Source organism: Oncorhynchus masou, chromosome 16 (assembly GCF_036934945.1).
Source record: "Oncorhynchus masou masou isolate Uvic2021 chromosome 16, UVic_Omas_1.1, whole genome shotgun sequence".
NCBI lineage: Eukaryota > Metazoa > Chordata > Actinopteri > Salmoniformes > Salmonidae > Oncorhynchus > Oncorhynchus masou.
This window is the reverse complement of record NC_088227.1, coordinates 38,693,897-38,714,597: the sequence shown is the minus strand read 5'-3', so window position 1 is coordinate 38,714,597 and position 20,701 is coordinate 38,693,897. Positions and strand designations below refer to the sequence as shown.

Here is a 20,701-nt window from a genome sequence, read left to right as displayed (position 1 = left end):
ACTTACTACACAACTCACAATTAGCTCATTCATCGCCCCTCTCCCCCGAAACTATTCCCCAGTTCGTTGCTGTAAAGGAGAATGTGTTCCGTCAATTTACCTGGTAAAATAAAAATGCCAAAATGTCCATCTATTTTAAAGACTACAGTTCCCATGTGATAAAAGTGTGCTCTACGGTATGACGTTAACACAACCCACTCACGGTGCGATTTTTACCGCACAGCTTGAACACGCGCCATGTTTAGAGGAAACAAAAGGTGTAAATCCCATTGCGCGGTTGCTGGTTAAATAACATACCTATCTTTTTATTTTTTATAATAAGAAACGAGTATGAGAAGGGAATTTTGGGAAGGTTGATTGGACTTGCTGGAGGTTGTTTCAATGGCTCTGTAAGTATCTCGTTACTTTGGACAGATATGTGTTTGGAAAGGGGATTGGGCCTACCGATGCTGGCGAGCCAGTTTGGCAAGTATTTATTTTTGGTAGCGGGAAATAGTATAGAAACAATTGAGTATTAGCTAGTTACAGTACTTTTCGTTAGTACGGGTCTGACTTTCAACCCAATGCATTCAAGCGTTCTTGGCAAGTGAAGTTGCAAACGAATAGTTAGCATTTCCAGGACTTAGCTGCCATAATAAAACACGTTAACCAACGTTAGCTTTGTGCTATGTTTGCGCCACCTAGCACGTAGCTGACGTTTGTAGGTAAATTGTGATTCGGTAACCAATTTAACGTTAGTTAGCTACGTGTTTTCTAGTGACAAAGTGAAGTGTAAAGTTGATATTTGTAAATTTGTCATTTGCAAACTTTTAGTTAAAAGGTTAAATGCAAACAAAAACAACGTTACGCTACTGTTTACTACTCTAATTCGTTTGTATTGTCTCTTTTCCGCAATTATGTTAAATGTCAGATACAGCTAAAATATCATGTGTTTTCATTGCCAGTTTGAGAAAGTTGGCTGTTCACGGTTAGTCTTGTCCACTGACATCTAGGCGTAACTCTTGCATGCTGGTTTTGTCCACCCACACCGGACACGCATGTTGAAATATCAAAACCAACGAAATTAATTTGGGAACAGGTCGAAAAGCATTAAACATTTAGAAATGTAGATAGCTAGTTTGTTGTTGCTTGCAAATTTGTCATGGGAAATAAACAATGGGTTGTCATTTTACCTGAAATGCAAAGTCTTCTACTCCGACAATTAATCCACAGGTAAACGTTTGTTTTCTAGTGTTTTCTAGTAATCTCTCGTCCTTCAAGCTTCTTCGTACTTTATATGGCAGTAGGCCACCAACTTTAAGGTGCATTACCACCAACAACTGGAGTGTGGATCTCAGTTCGACTTTCAATCACCCACGTGGGTATATGCTCCTCAAAACCAATGAGGAAATGGGAGAGGAGGGACTTGCAGCGTGTCAAGTGTCACAAATAGAACCAAGTTCTATTTTAGCACCTGGCTATTCAGACGGACGTGAGCAGTGTGGGTGCAATTATTGAATAACATGCATGTTTACATTTATTTTGTGACACGAGCGGTGTGGTCAGCATGTTATGTTTTGGTTTGTCATGGGTCACCAGTGCAAAAATATGTCCTCTCACATGCTGACCACATGAGAGCGTTGGACGAGTAACCGGAAGGCTGCAAGTTCAAACCCCCGAGCTGACAAGGTACAAATCTGTCGTTCTGCCCCTGAACAGGCAGTTAGCCCACCGTTCCTAGATCGTTATTGAAAATAAGTATTTGTTCTTAACTGACTTGCCTAGTTGAATAAAGGTATAAAAAAGAAAAGTTGGTTGCCAACCTTCATATAAAGTCCTGAAGAAGAATAAGCCTGAAGGAGTAGAGATTGCTAGAAACAAACTGTTTTTAACCTTTTGTCTGTGGATTAATTGTCGGAGTAGAGGACCTTGTGCATTTCAGGTAAAATAACAACTGTTTATATCCCAGGACAAATTAGCTAGCAGCAACAAGCGACCTGTCCCCAAAGTTAATATAGTTGGTTCAGGGTTTGTTTTGATATTTCAACCTGCGTGTCCTAATCGTGTCTGGTGTGGGTGGACAAAACCAGCATGCGCTCGATGGTGGACACATGCATGCCTCGTCTGGTCAGCATGTTAGGCCTCTGTAATATCATGTCAACATCAAACTGTAACATTACAGAAGGTCACCAAGTTGATGTTGACTATGTCCTTGGTGGTTCTGTTGAGTCAAAACATTCTAGATAATATGAGGCATGACATCATCAGAATCCATTGAGAAACTTCTGTGTTTTTCCCCCAGAGTCCAATATGAAGATGTATAGCTATGTCTGTTTTTCTCTACCACCACACCCACAGAAACCACAGCAGGCAATGTATGCTACGTAGTCAGTATAGAACTAACTTTAAAAGACACACTACACGCAACATTTGTATGTGCTGTGATGCCGTTAGGCACTTCCTGTATGGGTTGTGTTGATGTGTGGATGTTTCTTTGTACAATACCAAGATAAATTCCTAGTAACATTTGTTACATGGCACATACATTTATTCAGATCACAAACACATCTGTCCTGTCCTGTTTTACAGTCCAACTGCTAACCAGGCGTCGTTGGGTCGGGAGACTCCCAAGCACTATGGGATCACTTCTCCTATAAGCCTGGTCCAAGCTAAGGAGGCTGACCTTGTCCTCACACACAGGCTGACTGAGGCCCTGAAACCGTACGGGGTGTTTGAAGAGGAGCTGGAACTACAACGCAGGTAGGATGGTTGTCACTAGTAAATGGACACAAGTTATATCAGCTAGTGTCACGGCCTGTGAGGAGGAGGAGAACTTTATCCAATATCTTTTTCCAGTACATCAGCCAATTAGTCTTATGTTGGGGTTTCAGTCAGTACTTGGTAAACTGTATTTAATATATTTATTTATTTTTAGTTACACGTTTTAACAAGGCAAGTCAGTTATGAAAAAAATCCTATTTACGACTGCCTACAGGGGAACCGTGGGTTAACTGCCTTGTTCAGGGGAACCGTGGGTTAACTGCCTTGTTCAGGGGAACCGTGGGTTAACTGCCTTGTTCAGGGGCAGAACTATTTTTTTTTTACCTCGTCAGCTCGGGGATTCGCTCGAGCGACCTTTCGGGTTACTGGCTCAACGCTCTTAAATACTAGGTTACCTGCCGTGGTTATAAAGTGACATACTTCTATAGTTATTTATGATGTATTTTTCAAGGTCATAGAAAATGTCTAATATATCTATTTGGCTTTACTGCTGTTACAATTGGCTCATTCATCCCACCTCCTCTCCCCTGAAACGGTCTATAATGTCTGTCCTATATCTCAAAGATAATAGAAATATGTACTACCGCTCAAAAGTTTGCGCTCACTTAGAAATGTCCTTGCTTTTGAAAGAAAAGCACCTTTTTTTTGGTCCATTTTAAAATAACGTCAAATTGATCAGAAATACAGTGTAGGCATTGTTAATGTTGTAAATGACTATTGTAGCTGGAAATTGCTTTTTTAAATTTAAAAAATTGAATATTTACATAGGCGTACAGAGGCCCATTATCAGCAACCATCACTCCTGTGTTCCAATGGCACGTTGTGTTAGCTAATCCAAGTTTATCAATTTCAAAGGCTAATTGATCATTAGAAAACACTTTTGCAATTATGTTAGCACAGCTGGAAACTGTTCTGATTAAAGAAGCAATAAAGCGGGCCTTTTTTAGACTAGTTGAGTATCTGGAGCATCAGCATTTGTGGGTTCGATTACAGGTTCAAAATGACCAGAAACAAAGACATTTCTTCTGAAACTCGTCAGTCTATTCTTGTTTTGAGAAATGAAGGATCTTTCATGTGAGAAATTGCCAAGAAACTGAAGATCTCGTACAACTGTTTGTACTACTCCCTTCCCAGAACAGCGCAAACTGGCTCTAACCAAAATAGAACGAGGAGTGGGAGGCCCCGGTGCACAACTGAGCAAGAGGACAAGTACATTCGAGTGTCTAGCGAGGCGTCTTTTTCTCAAACAAGTCCTTAACTGGCAGCTTCATTAAATATTACCCACAAAACACCAGTCTCAACGTCAACAGGGAAGAGGCGACTCCGGGATAGGCAGTGTCCTTCTGTCTAGTGTCTGTGTTCATTTGCCCATCTTAATCTTTTCTTTTCATTGGCCAGTCTGAGATATTGATTTTTCTTTGCAACTCTGCCTAGAAGGCCAGCATCCCGGCGTCGCCTCTTCACTGTTGACGTTGACACTGGTGTTTTGTGGGTAATATTTAATGAAACTGCCAGTTGAGAATATTTATTTTCGGGGTGTCTCATAGTCGGACAAACACCACTCTAGCTCTGCCACCTCGGATGCAGCATCAACGGATGCGGTGGATGGAGACGCATCCAATGCAAAAAAAAAAAAATATATATATATATGCTGAAATCAAATTAGCATAATAAAAATAATCCTAAACAAATACACCAGTTTAAGCGAGAGAGGTATTTTTTTATTATGCTAATTACATTTCAGCAGGGGCGTGAACATCGACTAGGGGGTTAAAGGTCACAATACCACAGACTTCATTTCAGCAGGGGCGTGAACATCGCCTAGGGGGTTAAACGTCACAATACCACAGACTTCATTTCAGCAGGGGCGTGAACATTGCCTAAGGGGTTAAACGTCACAGTACCACAGACTTCCTCTAAATCGTGCCTTTTTTATTTTCCATAGAATACACGTGTTGGGAAAACTGAACACACTGGTGAAGGAATGGATCCGCGACGTCAGTGAGACAAAGGTATGATTTTTACATCCGGACTATATAACAGTTCTCTGATACAGCAAGGGGTCTGGTGATAACGTCAAAATGGCTGTTGCAAATGTAGTGAGTCACTTTTGATCAGGACTCTGCACTACTAAAAGGGAATAGTGTGCTATTTTGGTATGCAGATAATATTTGGTTGATATGAAAACCGCATGGCACTGTTACCTACCATGATGCAACCGTTTGTAAGGATTGTATGTACGGATTGTTTTATTTTCTCCTAGAATCTGCCTGCCTCTGTGATTGAGTCTGTTGGAGGGAAGATATTCACATTTGGGTCGTACAGGTTAGGAGTTCACACTAAAGGTACATGTTATGTCCACTTTTCACTGCAAAGGTTACAGTATAAGAGTTGTTGTCCGACAGGAATGCTAATTTTCAGTTCAAAACATTTTCCTGTTTGGTACCTACTGAACACGACTACCAACCACACAGGTTCAAAAGTCCTGAAAACATATGCCCACAGAGTTTACATCTAAACAAGGTCTTCTGTCCTCGTCTTCTAGGGGCAGACATTGACGCCCTGTTTGTGGCTCCTCGACATGTGGAGAGAACAGACTTCTTCTCCTCGTTCCTGGACAAGCTGAAGGAGCAGGAGGAAGTCAAGGATTTGAGGGTGAGCATTGTATTGGTAGAGTGAGACTTGTGTTGGTAGTAGGTGAGAGTGAAGTGGGTATTGGTAGAGTTGGAGGTAAAGATTCATACCCAAAAATGAACAAGGTGCAGACTGTTCATGAACTTCTGTCTTTATTTTCCAGGCTGTTGAGGAGGCATTTGTCCCGGTGATAAAGCTGTCTTTCGACAGCATTGAGGTGTGACATTTGAACATATTTCTTTATTGTTCATGATTTCTTTATACGCCTAAAATGTGAACATTTGCGTTACTGCAAGGAAACCATGCAAAACTGGTTCTGTACATCCAATATTGAGATGTACCACTTTAAAAAAAAAAAATGTCCATGAACTGTTTGTTGTGTATTTCTAGATCGACATCCTGTTTGCACGGTTGGCTTTGCAAACAATCCCAGAGAATCTGGACCTTCGAGATGACGGGCTGCTGAAGAACCTTGACATACGCTGCATTAGGAGTCTCAATGGTAACACTGAGCTCTTTGTATCCTCTGAGCTTGGCTCCTGATGTGGTTCAGTTGGGGAAAGTGTGGCGTTATCAGCACCAGGGTGATGGGTTCGGTTCCCGCTGGGGTCACAGATACTAAAATGTACAGTGTATTCGGGAAAGTATTCAGACCCCTTGACTTTCTCTACATTTTATATTATAGCCGTTTTCTAAAATTGATTAAATTGTTTCTGCCCCTCAATCTACACACACTAGCCTATAATGACAAAACACATTTTGTTTTGCTAATTTAATTTAATTTTAAAGTATTCAGACTCTTTACTCTGCTTTGTTGAAGCACCTTTGGCAGTGATTAAAGCCTCAAGTCTTTTTTGGGTATGACACTACAAGCTTGGCACGCCAGTATTTGGTGAGATTCTCCCATCATTCTCTGCAGATCCTCTCCAGCTCTGTCAGGTTGGATGGGGAGCATCGCTGCACAGCTATTTTCAAGTCTTCAAGTTCGAGCTCTAGCTGGGCCACTCAAGGACATTCAGAGACTTGTTCTAAAGCCACTCCTGCATTGTCTTGGCTGTGTGCTTAGGGTCATTGTCCTGTTGGAAGGTGAACCTTTGCCCCAGTCTGGGGTCCTGAGTGTTCTGAAGCAGGTTTTCATCAAGGATCTCTGTACTTTTCTCTGTTCATCTTTCCCTCGATCCTGACTAGTCTCCCAGTCCCTGCCGCTGAAAAACATCTCCACAGCAAGATGCTGCCACCACTATGCTTCACCGTAGGGATTGTGCCAGGTTTCCTCCAGACGTAACGCTTGGTATTCAGGCCAAAGAGTTCAATCTTGGTTTCATCAGACCAGAGAGTCTTGTTTCTTATGGCCTGAGGGTCCTTTGGGTACCTTTTGGCAATGCCTTTTTACTGAGGAATGGCTTCAATCTGGCCACTCTACCATAATGGCCTAATTGGTGGAGCGCTGTGGAGATAGATGTCCTTCTGGAAGGTTTTCCCATCTCCACAGAGGAACTCTGGAGCTCTGTTAAAGTTACCATCGGGTTCTTGGTCACCTTCCTGACCCACCTTCTCCCCCGATTGCTCAGTTTGGCCATGCGGCCAGCTATAGGAAGGGTCTTGGTGGTTTCAAACTTGTTCCATATAAGAATGTTGGAGGCCACTGTGTTCCTGGGGACCTTCAATGCTGCAGAAATGTTTTGGTACCCTTCCCTAGATCTGTGCCTCAACACAATCCTGTCTCGGAACTCTACAGACGGACAATTCCTTCGACCTCATGGCTTGGATTTTGCTCTGACATGCACTGTCAACTGTGGGACTTTTTATATAGACAGGTGTGTGCCTTTCTAAATCATGTCCAATCAATTGAATTTACCACCGGTGGACTCCAATCAAGTTGTTAAAACCTCTCACGGATGATCAATGGAAACAGGATACACCTGAGCTCCATTTTGAGTCTCATTAAAAAAGGGTCTGAATACTTACGTAACTAAGGTATTTCTGTTTTTATTTTGAATACATTTGCAAATGATTCTAAAACCTGGTTTTGCTTTGTCATTATGTGGTATTGTGTGTAGATGGATTAAATTAATATTTTTTTCATCAATTTTAGAATAAAGCTGTAAATATAACAAAATGTAGAAAAGGTAAAGGGGTTGGAATACTTTCCAAATGTTCTGCATGTGCTGTGTATTTACTGTACTGTAAGTCGTTTAGGATGAAATAATTTGCTGAATTGTATCTCACTACAGTGATCCAAGTTAAAAACGGTCTGTTTTGAATGGTCGAAAGGCCTCTTAACAATTTGGTTGTTGACTCACCGCTAACCGTAACTACAGCTGGTTGAAAGCAACTGCTGTGTTGTAGGTTTCAAGTGTTCTCTCTGCGTTGTTGTAGCCTAACAGTCTGTCTCTATGGCGACTGGGTTAGTTACGGGGATACGTTGTAGCATAGCAGTCTGTCTCTATTGTGACTGTGGGTTAGTTACGGGGATATGTTGTAGCATAACAGTCTGTCTCTATTGTGACTGTGGGTTAGTTACGGGGATACGTTGTAGCCTAACAGTCTGTCTCTATTGTGACTGTGGGTTAGTTACGGGGATACGTTGTAGCATAACAGTCTGTCTCTATGGCGACTGGGTTAGTTACGGGGATACATTGTAGCCTAACAGTCTGTCTCTATTGTGACTGTGGGTTAGTTACGGGGATACGTTGTAGCATAACAGTCTGTCTCTATTGTGATTGGGTTAGTTACGGGGATATGTTGTAGCCTAACAGTCTGTCTCTATGGCGACTGGGTTAGTTACGGGGATACGTTGTAGCATAACAGTCTGTCTCTATGGCGACTGGGTTAGTTACAGGGATACGTTGTAGCATAACAGTCTGTCTCTATTGTGACTGGGTTAGTTACGGGGATACGTTGTAGCATAACAGTCTGTCTCTATTGTGACTGTTGGTTAGTTACGGGGATACGTTGTAGCCTAACAGTCTGTCTCTATGGCGACTGGGTTAGTTACAGGGATACGTTGTAGCATAATAGTCTGTCTCTATTGTGACTGTGGGTTAGTTACGGGGATACGTTGTAGCATAACAGTCTGTCTCTATTGTGACTGTGGGTTAGTTACGGGGATACGTTGTAGCATAACAGTCTGTCTCTATTGTGACTGTGGGTTAGTTACGGGGATACATTGTAGCATAACAGTCTGTGGGTTAGTTACGGGGATACATTGTAGCATAACAGTTTGTCTCTATTGTGACTGTGGGTTAGTTACGGGGATACATTGTAGCATAACAGTCTGTCTCTATGGCGACTGGGTTAGTTACGGGGATACATTGTAGCATAACAGTCTATTGTGACTGTGGGTTAGTTACGGGGATACATTGTAGCATAACAGTCTGTCTCTATTGTGACTGTGGGTTAGTTACGGGGATACGTTGTAGCCTAACAGTCTGTCTCTATTGTGACTGTAGGTTAGTTGGGGACAATAATGACTTGACATTGTGTTTTCAGGTTGCAGAGTTACAGATGAGATCCTCCATCTTGTACCCAACATTGAGAACTTCAGACTGACTCTGAGGACCATCAAGCTGTGGGCTAAACGTGAGTTGGATCTGTAGTATTGCTGTTGCATAGGAGCGCAGTCATTTGTCTTGGTGGAAAACAGAACTGTGTGTGTTGAGTCAGTATCTTCCATAAGCTCGTGTGTGTGTGTGTGTGTGTTCACCTGCTTGTATGTGTCGGTCCCCGTTTGTGTGTGTGTGGGCTGTGTAACACTGAGTGACTGAGACTGTTGTGGCTAGACAGGTTGGGAGTATCTCACTCATTCTCACCTTGCCCTCTTTTCATACAAACAATCAACTAATGACATGTCAACACGCTGGGCCCAAACTGAGCTCCTATTTCCTAAACAGGACTATCCTGCCTAAAAGTAACCTCAAGCCTCATTGCCATGGTGATTTTGTTTGGCTTGCATATTCTGCCTTTCCAATCATAATTCTGACTTTCCAATCATAATTCTGCCTTTCCAATCATAATTCTGACTTTCCAATCATAATTCTGACTTTCCAATCATAATTCTGACTTTCCAATCATAATTCTGACTTTCCAATCATAATTCTGACTTTCCAATCATAATTCTGACTTTCCAATCATAATTCTGACTTTCCAATCATAATTCTGACTTTCCAATCATAATTCTGACTTGCGGGAACAGCAAGACAATGAAAGCCGCAGAGCGAGTCACTCACTGGCATGTAAGGCCAGTCAGGTGCAGGTACTGAATCTGATTCTCTAGCTGTGACTGTAGTTATTTTCATTTTTTAAATTGTGTAAAACTAAGCCCAATCAAAAAACATCCCCTTCGACCCCCAACCCTTTAGTTATATTTAGAAGCTAGATGGCTGTTAGTGATATGGCATAGGATTCGCCAAGCTTATTGGGAGACGAGGCAGAACCATCAAGGACAAGCTAAATTACACTGGTGCCTGGTGATCATTCATGTACGGCCAAATAGCTCACTTACCATCAAATGTGAATCGGCTTGAATACTATAGATGTGATGAATATATATATTTTTCTTTCCGCTTTGAAACTGCCGTTTTTAATCGGGTTTTCCATTTAAAACGATAAATAAAATTCCAAGTGAATTAAAGTTGTCATTCTCTGACCACCCGGCTGGTCTCGACTGCCCATCCTGGTCTTATACCTGGCCAGACTCAAATTCTGAGGATTGATTTGGGCCGGACAAGTCATGTGTGGAAGACATTAGACATGGTTTATGGAAACTACTGGAGAATCCACTGGCCATGTGAAATGTAGTTGGTGCGAGGGTTTTTCTAAAATAGGACAGCAGGAAGATGGGTAGGCTGCTTCTCTGAGCCTGGAAGAAGATGGGTAGGCTGCTTCTCTGAGCCTGCAGGAAGATGGGTAGGCTGCTTCTCTGAGCCTGGAAGAAGATGGGTAGGCTGCTTCTCTGAGCCTGGAAGAAGATGGGTAGGCTGCTTCTCTGAGCCTGGAAGAAGATGGGTAGGCTGCTTCTCTGAGCCTGGAAGAAGATGGGTAGGCTGCTTCTCTGAGCCTGCAGGAAGATGGGTAGGCTGCTTCTCTGAGCCTGGAAGAAGATGGGTAGGCTGCTTCTCTGAGCCTGGAAGAAGATGGGTAGGCTGCTTCTCTGAGCCTGCAGGAAGATGGGTAGGCTGCTTCTCTGAGCCTGCATGGGTATGTGTGCCACTGTCTGGAACAGTGTAAACAACACTGAACAAATTATAAGTAATCCCAGAGGATCTATTCTAACAGGCTTCCAAAGCTTCATTACAGGAAAGATGATACAGTTGCTTTAGCTGACATGTTGCAATTTATTTCTTTAATTATTTAAGGCCCCCCCCCCCCCCCCTATTTTATTTTAAAACCAAAAATACTTTTTGTATTTAAAGGCATGAATGACTCGTATGCTGTGTGATGACACAAACAAATGAATGTTTGATACTGAAATATAGGCCCAAGTAAGTTACGTTACAACAGCTAAACAGGACATGCTCACAGGATACTTAGATGGTGGTTATACAAGCTTGGTCTACTTGTGGGGATGATTGTAGCCTTATATTAAGAAGGAGGGTATGAGGAGTTGGCGCTGGGTACGTATTAGGCCAGTGTCTGTCAAACAGGTGTGTTAGATTAGCAGGTCCTAAAACACCCTCCACCTGCCAGTGCCTGGCTGGATCTGTGATCTTTTGGTCACAAAAAAATTGAAACAATATACCACATTTATTTCTCACTAGAAATACGTTTGTTTTTAGGAACATTTACAAAGGATCATTTTTTTGTTGTGTTTTGTTGGTTTAATTTTAGCGTAATAAAAATATTTTATCTGGTTAAAAGTCTGAGTGGCTGTTAGATTTTTACATGTGTTTGGTGGACCTATAGATTAGCCCTCTAAAGAATCCTGACCGTTTAGAACAGTGTAAACACTAAATACAATCTGAGATATCCCGGAGAGTTGTTACATCATGGCGAAAGATTGAAAAACCGTTGAATTGGTGAAATCGCTTTATCTGACAGATGTTGTGTGAATCTTCGAGCTCACGGAATCACTATTAAACAAACACTCAACAGAACCAGGATCTGTCTCATTTATGAAGATATTTATGGATGTGTTTATAAATCCTGGCACATTTTTAACAGGTGATTTATAACTAAGTTGGGGTTTACTCACTCCTCTGACTTTTCTTAAGGAAAGGGCTGTTTCCCTGCCTCCTCTCTCCCCTACCGCCACATTGTTCTCATGATTGGGACCTGTTGGTGGTATTTCTCTTCTTCCGTTTAAACGTTCACACCCCTAATGTATGTACTGCTGTTACGACTACAACAACTCACCTCTATTCTGCCAACCGCCTGTAGGGCAACAACAAATCTAACCTCTTAGTGGTAGCCAGGACCCACCAGCTCTACCCAACACCATTTTGTGTGTGTATATATATATATATATATATATATATATATAATGTTATTGTTCTCTTCCAGGCCATAACATCTACAGTAATTTCCTGGGTGGTGTCTCCTGGGCCATGCTGGTAGCCAGGACCTGCCAGCTCTACCCAACACCATTATATATATATATATATATATATACATATACACACACACACCTAATGTTATGTTATTGTTCTCTTCCAGGCCATAACATCTACAGTAATATCCTGGGCTTCCTGGGTGGAGTCTCCTGGGCCATGCTGGTAGCCAGGACCTGCCAGCTCTACCCCAACGCCGTGGCCTCCACCCTCGTACACAAGTTTTTCCTCGTCTTCTCTAAGTGGTGAGACGTCTCTCTCTTTCAGGCGGATCTCTGTGACCTGTTTTCAGATGGTCATTTGTTTTCCTGTGCTTTGCCAGTGACGTGTCGGTTTTTGTCTGAGGTGTTTATGAACGAGGGGTTTCCGTGATGCCAAACACCATTGGAAACAGCGTGTCTAGGAAAACACCATTCTAAACGGAGCATCTGATAGCGTTTCTGTTAGAAACTTAGAAAGCGAGGGAGAATCTAAAGTTGAAACGACTAGGATGGGTTTCTGATATGACTAGGACTATATTTGTCTTCTGGACAACGAAAGAAAGTTGATATAGTGGTGGGTCTAATAGAACAGGAGAGAAATGGTGTAGTGGTGGGTCTAATAGAACAGGAGAGAAATGGTGTAGTGGTGGGTCTAATAGAACAGGAGAGAAATGGTGTAGTGGTGGGTCTAATAGAACAGGAGAGAAATGGTGTAGTGGTAGGTCTAATAGAACAGGAGAGAAATGGTGTAGTGGTGGGTCTAATAGAACAGGAGAGAAATGGTGTAGTGGTGGGTCTACTAGAACAGGAGAGAAATGGTGTAGTGGTGGGTCTAGTGGTGTAGTGGTGGGTCTAATAGAACAGGAGAGAAATGGTGTAGTGGTGGGTCTAATAGAACAGGAGAGAAATGGTGTAGTGGTGTGTCTAGTGGTGTAGTGGTGGGTCTAATAGAACAGGAGAGAAATGGTGTAGTGGTTGGTCTACTAGAACAGGAGAGAAATGGTGTAGTGGTGGGTCTAGTGGTGTAGTGGTGGGTCTAATAGAACAGGAGAGAAATGGTGTAGTGGTGGGTCTAATAGAACAGGAGAGAAATGGTGTAGTGGTGGGTGTAGTGGTGGGTCTAATAGAACAGGAGAGAAATGGTGTAGTGGTGGGTCTAATGGTGTAGTGGTGGGTCTAATGGTGTAGTGGTGGGTCTAATGATGTAGTGGTGGGTCTAGTGGTGTAGTGGTGGGTCTAAGGGTGTAGTGGTGGTGGGTCTAATAGAACAGGAGAGAACTGGTGTAGTGGTGGGTCTAATGGTATAGTGGTGGGTCTAGTGGTGTAGTGGTGGGTGTCGTGGTGGGTCTAAGGGTGTAGTGGTGGTGGGTCTAAGGGTGTCGTGGCGGGTCCAGTAGGAAATTAAATTGGAAATTTGCCTAAATTATATAATTACTCCTGTCTATACTAAATAAAATAATTCATAATTCATAATACTTTAACATAACTTTGACCAAGAGGAATTAATGTACCGTTAATCCCCATCAGTTGTTGATGCATGTATTAATTAGTCATTTACCGATCTCATTCTCAGAGTGGAAACATTTGCAGAGCTCACAACTTGCTACACTTGTGAGAAATAACTTTTGGTTTATTTCGTAACCATCATTTAAGAGATTTTTCCATGTTTTATTTTTTGTATTCCCCCCCCCCCCCATCGTCTTATATTTGGTGAGCAACGGATATGTGTCTGGTTTCTCTGTCCTGATAATGTTGAGAGAGCGTACCTAGTACCTGTACCTGGCCTGCTATGTAGGAAAGTGTTGTTTTTTTTTATACATATGTTTTTTTTACATTAATCGAAAATTATATTTTAAAACTATAGTTCCTCACAGTAAGCTATTTGTAAAAATATTTCCAACAATGTCTGGATAATCACCCGTCCTCAGTGTGAAAGATCAATGAAAGTTATAGACTTACGGCCACATTGCCCTATAGGCTATGAGTTCCATGCTCTCATTTCTTTAGTCTCCCGAGTGGCCTAGCGGTCTACGGCACTGCATCTCAGGGCTTGATGCATCATTACAGGTTCGATTCCAGGCTGTATCACAACCGGTCGTGATTGGGAGTCCCATAGGGCGGCGCACAATTGGCCAAGCGTCATCCAGGTTTGGCCGGTATAGGCCGTCAATAGTAAATAAGAATGTTTTCTTAATACATTTTTTAATTTTTTTTTGTTGTTGCCGCCAATGAATCACGATGTATCACTGTGTCCATATGGCAGAGGATGACGGTCCCTCATTACTTTACTTCTATAATTGTATGATTAACCATATGACAGTGATTATTACATTATTATTGAAATGAAACTCTTCCATGAAAATGGGCATATGATCATAACTGGCATATAAAATGGTAGGAGCAATTGTAAACTTGAAACTCACGCGTCGCCTATGTAAAAAAATATATTATTTACCTCAAACGTTTCAATTGTCAGATTTTGCTTATAGGCTAATTTGAAGCAAGGTAAGACATGCCTAATAAATAAAAAAAAATCAGGTTTCAAACCATTTTAAGTGTGTTTTCGAAATGCATACTGCCTCCAGTTCACATTGTAAAGTAATGGGTCACTCGCTGATTGCATGTTGCCTGCACTTAAATGGTGACTGGGAGGTGCACTTCAATTACCAGTTGAGAGAGAGAGAGAGAAAAAAAATGAGTAGCTCTTTTTAATCGTGCAGCAACCAGCTGAGGAGCTCCAGGATAAATCCTGCTCAAAATATGCATACCAGAACTTATTGATTACGTCACATGTATAAGGAATGTACACAGTATGATAGATGTCAAGGAAGGTAAATAGGAACTAGGTGTGTGGAAAGTTACTGAGTGAAGTGGAAAGGTCCTGAGTGAGAAAAGGGAGAGTGCAGAAAGATCTTATTCTGTTAAAATATGTTATTGTTGAATATGAATGTTCCTAAGGAGGGAGGCAAAGGGCAACAGTGTAGTGTCAGTTCTTGATAAGGCAGACCAGTTTCTGAGGAATCATGTCTCTGCAGCGGTATGACCCAGTGGGTGATTAAACTTGGTTTGAGCTTTTTCTACTCTGTTTGTTCAGAACCGAACATTACCCACCACACTTATCACGCGTGCACCTTGCCATTAGACCCACAGGTAACCTGAACAAGTATGTTTTAAGCTAGAATCCAACTATAAATAGATGCATGATAACTAAGGAAAGTCAATTTAATTCCACTCCATTATACTAAACAGTCCCACTATTGACCAATAAGCATGACTGTCAAATCCATTTCTATCAATTAATATATACATATATATTTTTTTTAGCAATTTAAAAAAATATATATATATTTTTTTTTGCTCCCTGTCATTTTCCAGCAACTGTTTTATGTATTTGTCTTTTAAATAAGAAAATTCAGGGCCAAAGCATTTCCCACCTAATAGACACCCTTTAATAGACACCCTTTCTATATTATGGTCAGGGATTGTTCTGCCATTCGAGTCCTTAGGGGGCTGCCTCAATTGATTTTCGGGTCGTCTAAAAGCTTTGTGTAAACTCAAAGGACTAAAACCACAGGTTATCTTTTCTACATTCTACTTTTTTTTATTTTATATAATCTAGTCTTTCAGAACTAACAATCACCAAAATAAAAGCTAGACAGTCGGAGAATTGAAAATTCCAAAAACAATGAATTTAGCTGTGTTCATTTTGTTATGTTTGAGCAAAAGAACACAGCATTATCCATGGCGAAATGCACAGAATTGCAGGAAACATCTTTTAAAACTGCAACATTTTCACTCAGCTCCATGGCAAAATGTGTAGAATTGCAGAAAATTAGCTTTAAAAAAAAAAAAAAAATTACAACTTTGCTCTATGGAGATATTTATAGAATTGGGGCAATTGGCTTAAGAATGCAATATCTCTACAGTGCCAAGATGGAGGCCTCTACAGTGTAGCCGTGCCGACGGTCCTTATTTCCATGCCCCCCTGCCCTTTTTGATCCAGAGAAACCCTTGATTGTCATCACATTTTCTCAGTCCTTGGTGCTTTTGGCAGCCTTAATTACTCCTGTATTTCATAGGAACATAGCGAAACAAGATGGCTAGTGCAAAGGATGGGCTGACTGATGCTATACTTGGTCTGTATCATCACACTGAACTTGAATTGTGTTGTGTTGCAGGGAATGGCCCAACCCTGTTCTCCTGAAGCAGCCAGAGGACTGCAACCTGAACCTGCCAGTCTGGGACCCCAGGGTAATGTTGGTCATGCTGATACAAGTCCTTTCCTGAGCAACACTAATACATCAAGGACTGTCAAAAACATGAACTTAACTGCCTAGAGCATTTTACTAGCTGAGCTGCCAACTAAAGGGGGGGGGGGGGGGGGGGGTTTATTTTTCGAATAACTAAATATTTGTATTTATTTATGTATTTTTTTAAAGCTGTTATAAACACCCGTTCCTCCAAGACACAGACACATCCCACTTTTATCAACCAATGAAAGTCTAGGGCCAGGGGTTTTACCTGTGAGATGAACCCCTGAGTCAGTTACTTATTTAATCTGTTCCACTACAAACCATTTGATTCAACTGCATTTGAGGCTTAATATATCATACAACTGACTGAATTGAAATGAAATTGACTCCTACCCTGCTAGAGGCCCTATATTCCCATGTAAGATATGATTGAATTGAAATGAAATTGACTCCTACCCCGCTAGAAGCCCTATATTCCCATGTAGGATATAACTCTGAGAATGTGTCACTGTGGTGTTCCAGGTGACCCCCAGTGACCGGTACCACCTGATGCCCATCATCACACCAGCCTACCCCCAGCAGAACTCCACCTACAACGTCTCTGTCTCCACACGGGCTGTCATGGTGGACGAGTTCAAACAGGGTCCGTTGGCCGTCCCGATTTCTAACTTTTATACACAAACTGTTGCATCCACAGGACCCTCTGTGCTCTTTTTATACAAAACCCCTCAGATCAGTGTCCTAACTTCAGAGACTTGAGTGAGAAACTCACTCAAACATTCACATAAATGATACATTGATGTCAAAGGGAAGTTTCATCAAATGTAAGTTTTGCATGCATATCAAGTAAATTCCATCTAGTCTGGCCTTTTTTAGTTATTTTTGAAGGGGTTCCAAATAGATGTCGACCGATTAATCGGAATGGGCGATTTCAAGTTTTCTTTTTTCTTTTTTACACCTTTTGTTTAACTAGGCAAGTCGGTTAAGAACACATTCTTATTTTCAATGACAGTCTAGAAACGGTGGGATAACTGCGTTGTTTAGGGACAGAATGACAGATTTTAACCTTGTCAGCTCGGGGATTCACTCTTGCAACCTTACGGTTAACTAGTCCAACGCTCTAACCACCTGATTACATTGCACTCCACGAGGAGCATGCCTGTTATGCAAATGCAGTAAGCCAAGGTAAGTTGCTAGCTAGCATTAAACTTATCTTATAAAAAACAATCAATCAATCATAAATACTAGTTAACATCACATGGTTGATGATATTACTAGTTTATCTAGCGTGTCCTGCGTTGCATATAATCGGTGCGTATTCGTGAAAAAGGACTGTCGTTGCTCCAACGTGTTCCTAACCATAAACATCAATGCCTTTCTTAAAATCAATACACAGAAGTGTATATTTTTAAACCTGCATATTTAGCTAAAAGAAATCCAGGTTAGCAGGCAATATTAACCAGGTGAAATTGTGTCACTTCTCTTGCGTTCATTGCACCCAGAGTCGGGGTATATGCAACAGTTTGGGCCGCCTAATTTGCCAGAATTTTACGTAATTATGACATAACATTGAATGTTGTGCAATGTAACAGCAATATTTAGACTTATGGATGCCACCTGTTAGATAAAATACGGAACGGTTCCATATTTCACTGAAAGAATAAACGTTTTGTTTTCGAAATGATAGTTTCCGGATTTGACCATATTAATGACCTAAGGCTCATATTTCTGTGTGTTATTATGATCTAATTAATTTAATTTTGATTTAATAGAGCAGTCTGACTGAGCGATGGTAGTTTCACTTTGGTTCTCGTTGGTTAACAAGTTTCCCTTTGGTTCTCCCTGTTGGTTATCAAGGTTTCCTTCCACATTCTCCCTGTTGCTAAACAAGGTTTCCTTCCTCATTCTCCCTGTTGCTAAACAAGGTTTCCTTCCTCCTTCTCCCTGTTGGTAAACAAGGTTTCCTTCCTCCCACAGGTCTGTCCATCACAGATGAAATTTTGCAGAATAAAGCAGAGTGGTCCAAACTATTTGAAGCACCAAACTTCTTTCAGAAATACAAGTATGTATTAAGCAGCTTATCCTGTGGGACACACATGGTGAGACAAACCAACTATTTCAATAAAGGTTTCTATTTTCTAAACATACCAACGTACTTTTCAGTAAATGTGAAGCTCTCCTTTTCGTCTTTTATATTCAACTGTATATGTAATCCACTCCTTCAGTTTAACTTACTTGTATTATTAAATATACACTTCAGGCTGTCATACAAGACTCAAAATAATCTTTCTTCTTACCTAAGCATCCTCTTTGATTCACAAAACAATTATCATAAACGCAAATACTATGTTAACGTTATGCAGGGCCTGAAGCCCAGTGTCTCAGTAATATTTAGTATAGACTGTGCCTCTAATGTAAGCACAACTCAATATTTGATGTTTTGTATATTTTACTAAAAGGTAGGTACTGCAGTTGTACAGTTTCCTATATTAAACCATCTCCTGGTTTTCCTTGTCTTGTTATATTGTCTTATCAAATCCCAAATAAAATGCTTTAGTTCACAATTTGCACAATGTATTTCTTGTTAGTCTTGATTCTGTAGACATGTTTTTTTGATCACGATAAATCCGTAAATTGTTGCACTAGCATTAGCCAGAAGTCGCGTGAGGAACACCAAAAAATGAAAGCGTCATTCTTTCAGTTTAATTCTATACATGAATCCAGATCACTAACTCACATCCTGGATTCTATTGTCACTTAGCAGTTCTGCTCAAATCTGTGTATAGAGAAATGTTGTGTTGAAATCTGTGTGTAGAGAAATGTATTTACAAATTATATTTTTTTTTACATTTCAGTTTTATTTAACTAGGCAAGTCAGTTAAGAAAACTTTCTTACATAGCTTACATAGCTAGATAGGTTTTAGATACGTTTTTTAAATTGGTTTATCAGTGGTATGCAAGAGCATGATGATAGGACAGTGGCCACAGTTCTGTTACCCAAGAGGCACTGTCATTGGAAGGGAGGCATTGCTCCTTTTGCTGCCCCAATCAATGTGTAGACCTATTTTCACAATGCAGAGTCTTTTTGCTGCCCCAATCAACGTGTAGACCTATTTTCACAATGCAGAGTCTTTTTGCTGCCCCAATCAATGTGTAGACCTATTTTCACAATGCAGAGTCTTTTTGCTGCCCCAATCAATGTGTAGACCTATTTTCACAATGCAGAGTCTTTTTGCTGCCCCAATCAACGTGTAGACCTATTTTCACAATGCAGAGTCTTTTTGCTGCCCCAATCAACGTGTAGACCTATTTTCAGAGCGTTTTTGCTGCCCCAATCAACATGTAGACCTATTTTCAGAGCGTTTTTGCAGCCCCAATCAACATGTAGACCTATTTTCAGAGCGTTTTGCTGCCCCAATCAACATGTAGACCTATTTTCAGAGCGTTTTGCTGCCCCAATCAACGTGTAGACCTATTTTCAGAGCGTTTTTGCAGCCCCAATCAACATGTAGACCTATTTTCAGAGCGTTTTGCTACCCCAATCAACATGTAGACCTATTTTCAGAGCGTTTTGCTGCCCCAATCAACGTGTAGACCTATTTTCAGAGCGTTTTGCTGCCCCAATCAACATGTAGACCTATTTTCACAATGCAGAGCCTTTTTTGCTGCCCAATTTGCTGAGTTTAGTGATCCAATCCTCTCCTTCATTTACCAAAATGGTCCATTACTGGAGTGCTCCATTTGATGTGAAATACCCTCAGTCTTCTGGCAAATCACTTTGATCCATCCACCCTTTCTTGGCCAGAAAAATTGATTATATTGCCTACAGCACACCCTGGCTAAGCACACCACCTCTGGGTTGTTGACAGTACACCCTGGCTAAGCACACCACTCCTCTGGGTTGTTGACAGCACACCCTGCCTTAAATACAACTCCTATTCCTCTGGGTTGTTGACAGCACACTCTGCCTTAAATACAACTCCTATTCCTCTGGGTTGTTGACAGCACACCCTGCCTTAAATACAACTCCTATTCCTCTGGGTTGTTGACAGCACACTCTGCCTTAAATACAACTCTTATTCCTCTGGGTTGTTGACAGCACACCCTGCCTTAAATACAACTCCTATTCCTCTGGGTTGTTGACAGCACACCCTGCCTTAAATACAACTCCTATTCCTCTGGGTTGTTGACAGCACACCCTGCCTTAAATACAACTCCTATTCCTCTGGGTTGTTGACAGCACACCCTGCCTTAAATACAACTCCTATTCCTCTGGGTTGTTGACAGCACACCCTGCCTTAAATACAACTCCTATTCCTCTGGGTTGTTGACAGCACACCCTGCCTTAAATACAACTCCTATTCCTCTGGGTTGTTGACAGCACACCCTGCCTTAAATACAACTCCTATTCCTCTGGGTTGTTGACAGCACACCCTGCCTTAAATACAACTCCTATTCCTCTGGGTTGTTGACAGCACACCCTGCCTTAAATACAACTCCTATTCCTCTGGGTTGCTGGCTGAGA

General features: G+C 41.3%; 1 protein-coding gene across 1 annotated transcript in view; it reads left to right on the top strand.

Annotated features, from left to right (window-relative positions):
* The first annotated feature begins 207 nt into the window (after positions 1–207).
* Positions 208–20,701, top strand: part of LOC135557928 (poly(A) polymerase type 3-like) — a 28,734-nt gene continuing 8,240 nt past the window's right edge. Inside the window, exons 1-12 of the mRNA XM_064991649.1 lie at positions 208–389; positions 2,569–2,739; positions 4,706–4,772; positions 5,024–5,105; positions 5,306–5,415; positions 5,558–5,611; positions 5,785–5,896; positions 8,887–8,976; positions 12,049–12,187; positions 16,102–16,174; positions 16,699–16,819; positions 18,154–18,238. Coding sequence (XP_064847721.1) covers positions 382–389; positions 2,569–2,739; positions 4,706–4,772; positions 5,024–5,105; positions 5,306–5,415; positions 5,558–5,611; positions 5,785–5,896; positions 8,887–8,976; positions 12,049–12,187; positions 16,102–16,174; positions 16,699–16,819; positions 18,154–18,238 — 1,112 coding nt within the window. The 5' untranslated portion in view covers positions 208–381. The remainder of the gene's footprint in view (positions 390–2,568; positions 2,740–4,705; positions 4,773–5,023; positions 5,106–5,305; positions 5,416–5,557; positions 5,612–5,784; positions 5,897–8,886; positions 8,977–12,048; positions 12,188–16,101; positions 16,175–16,698; positions 16,820–18,153; positions 18,239–20,701) is intronic.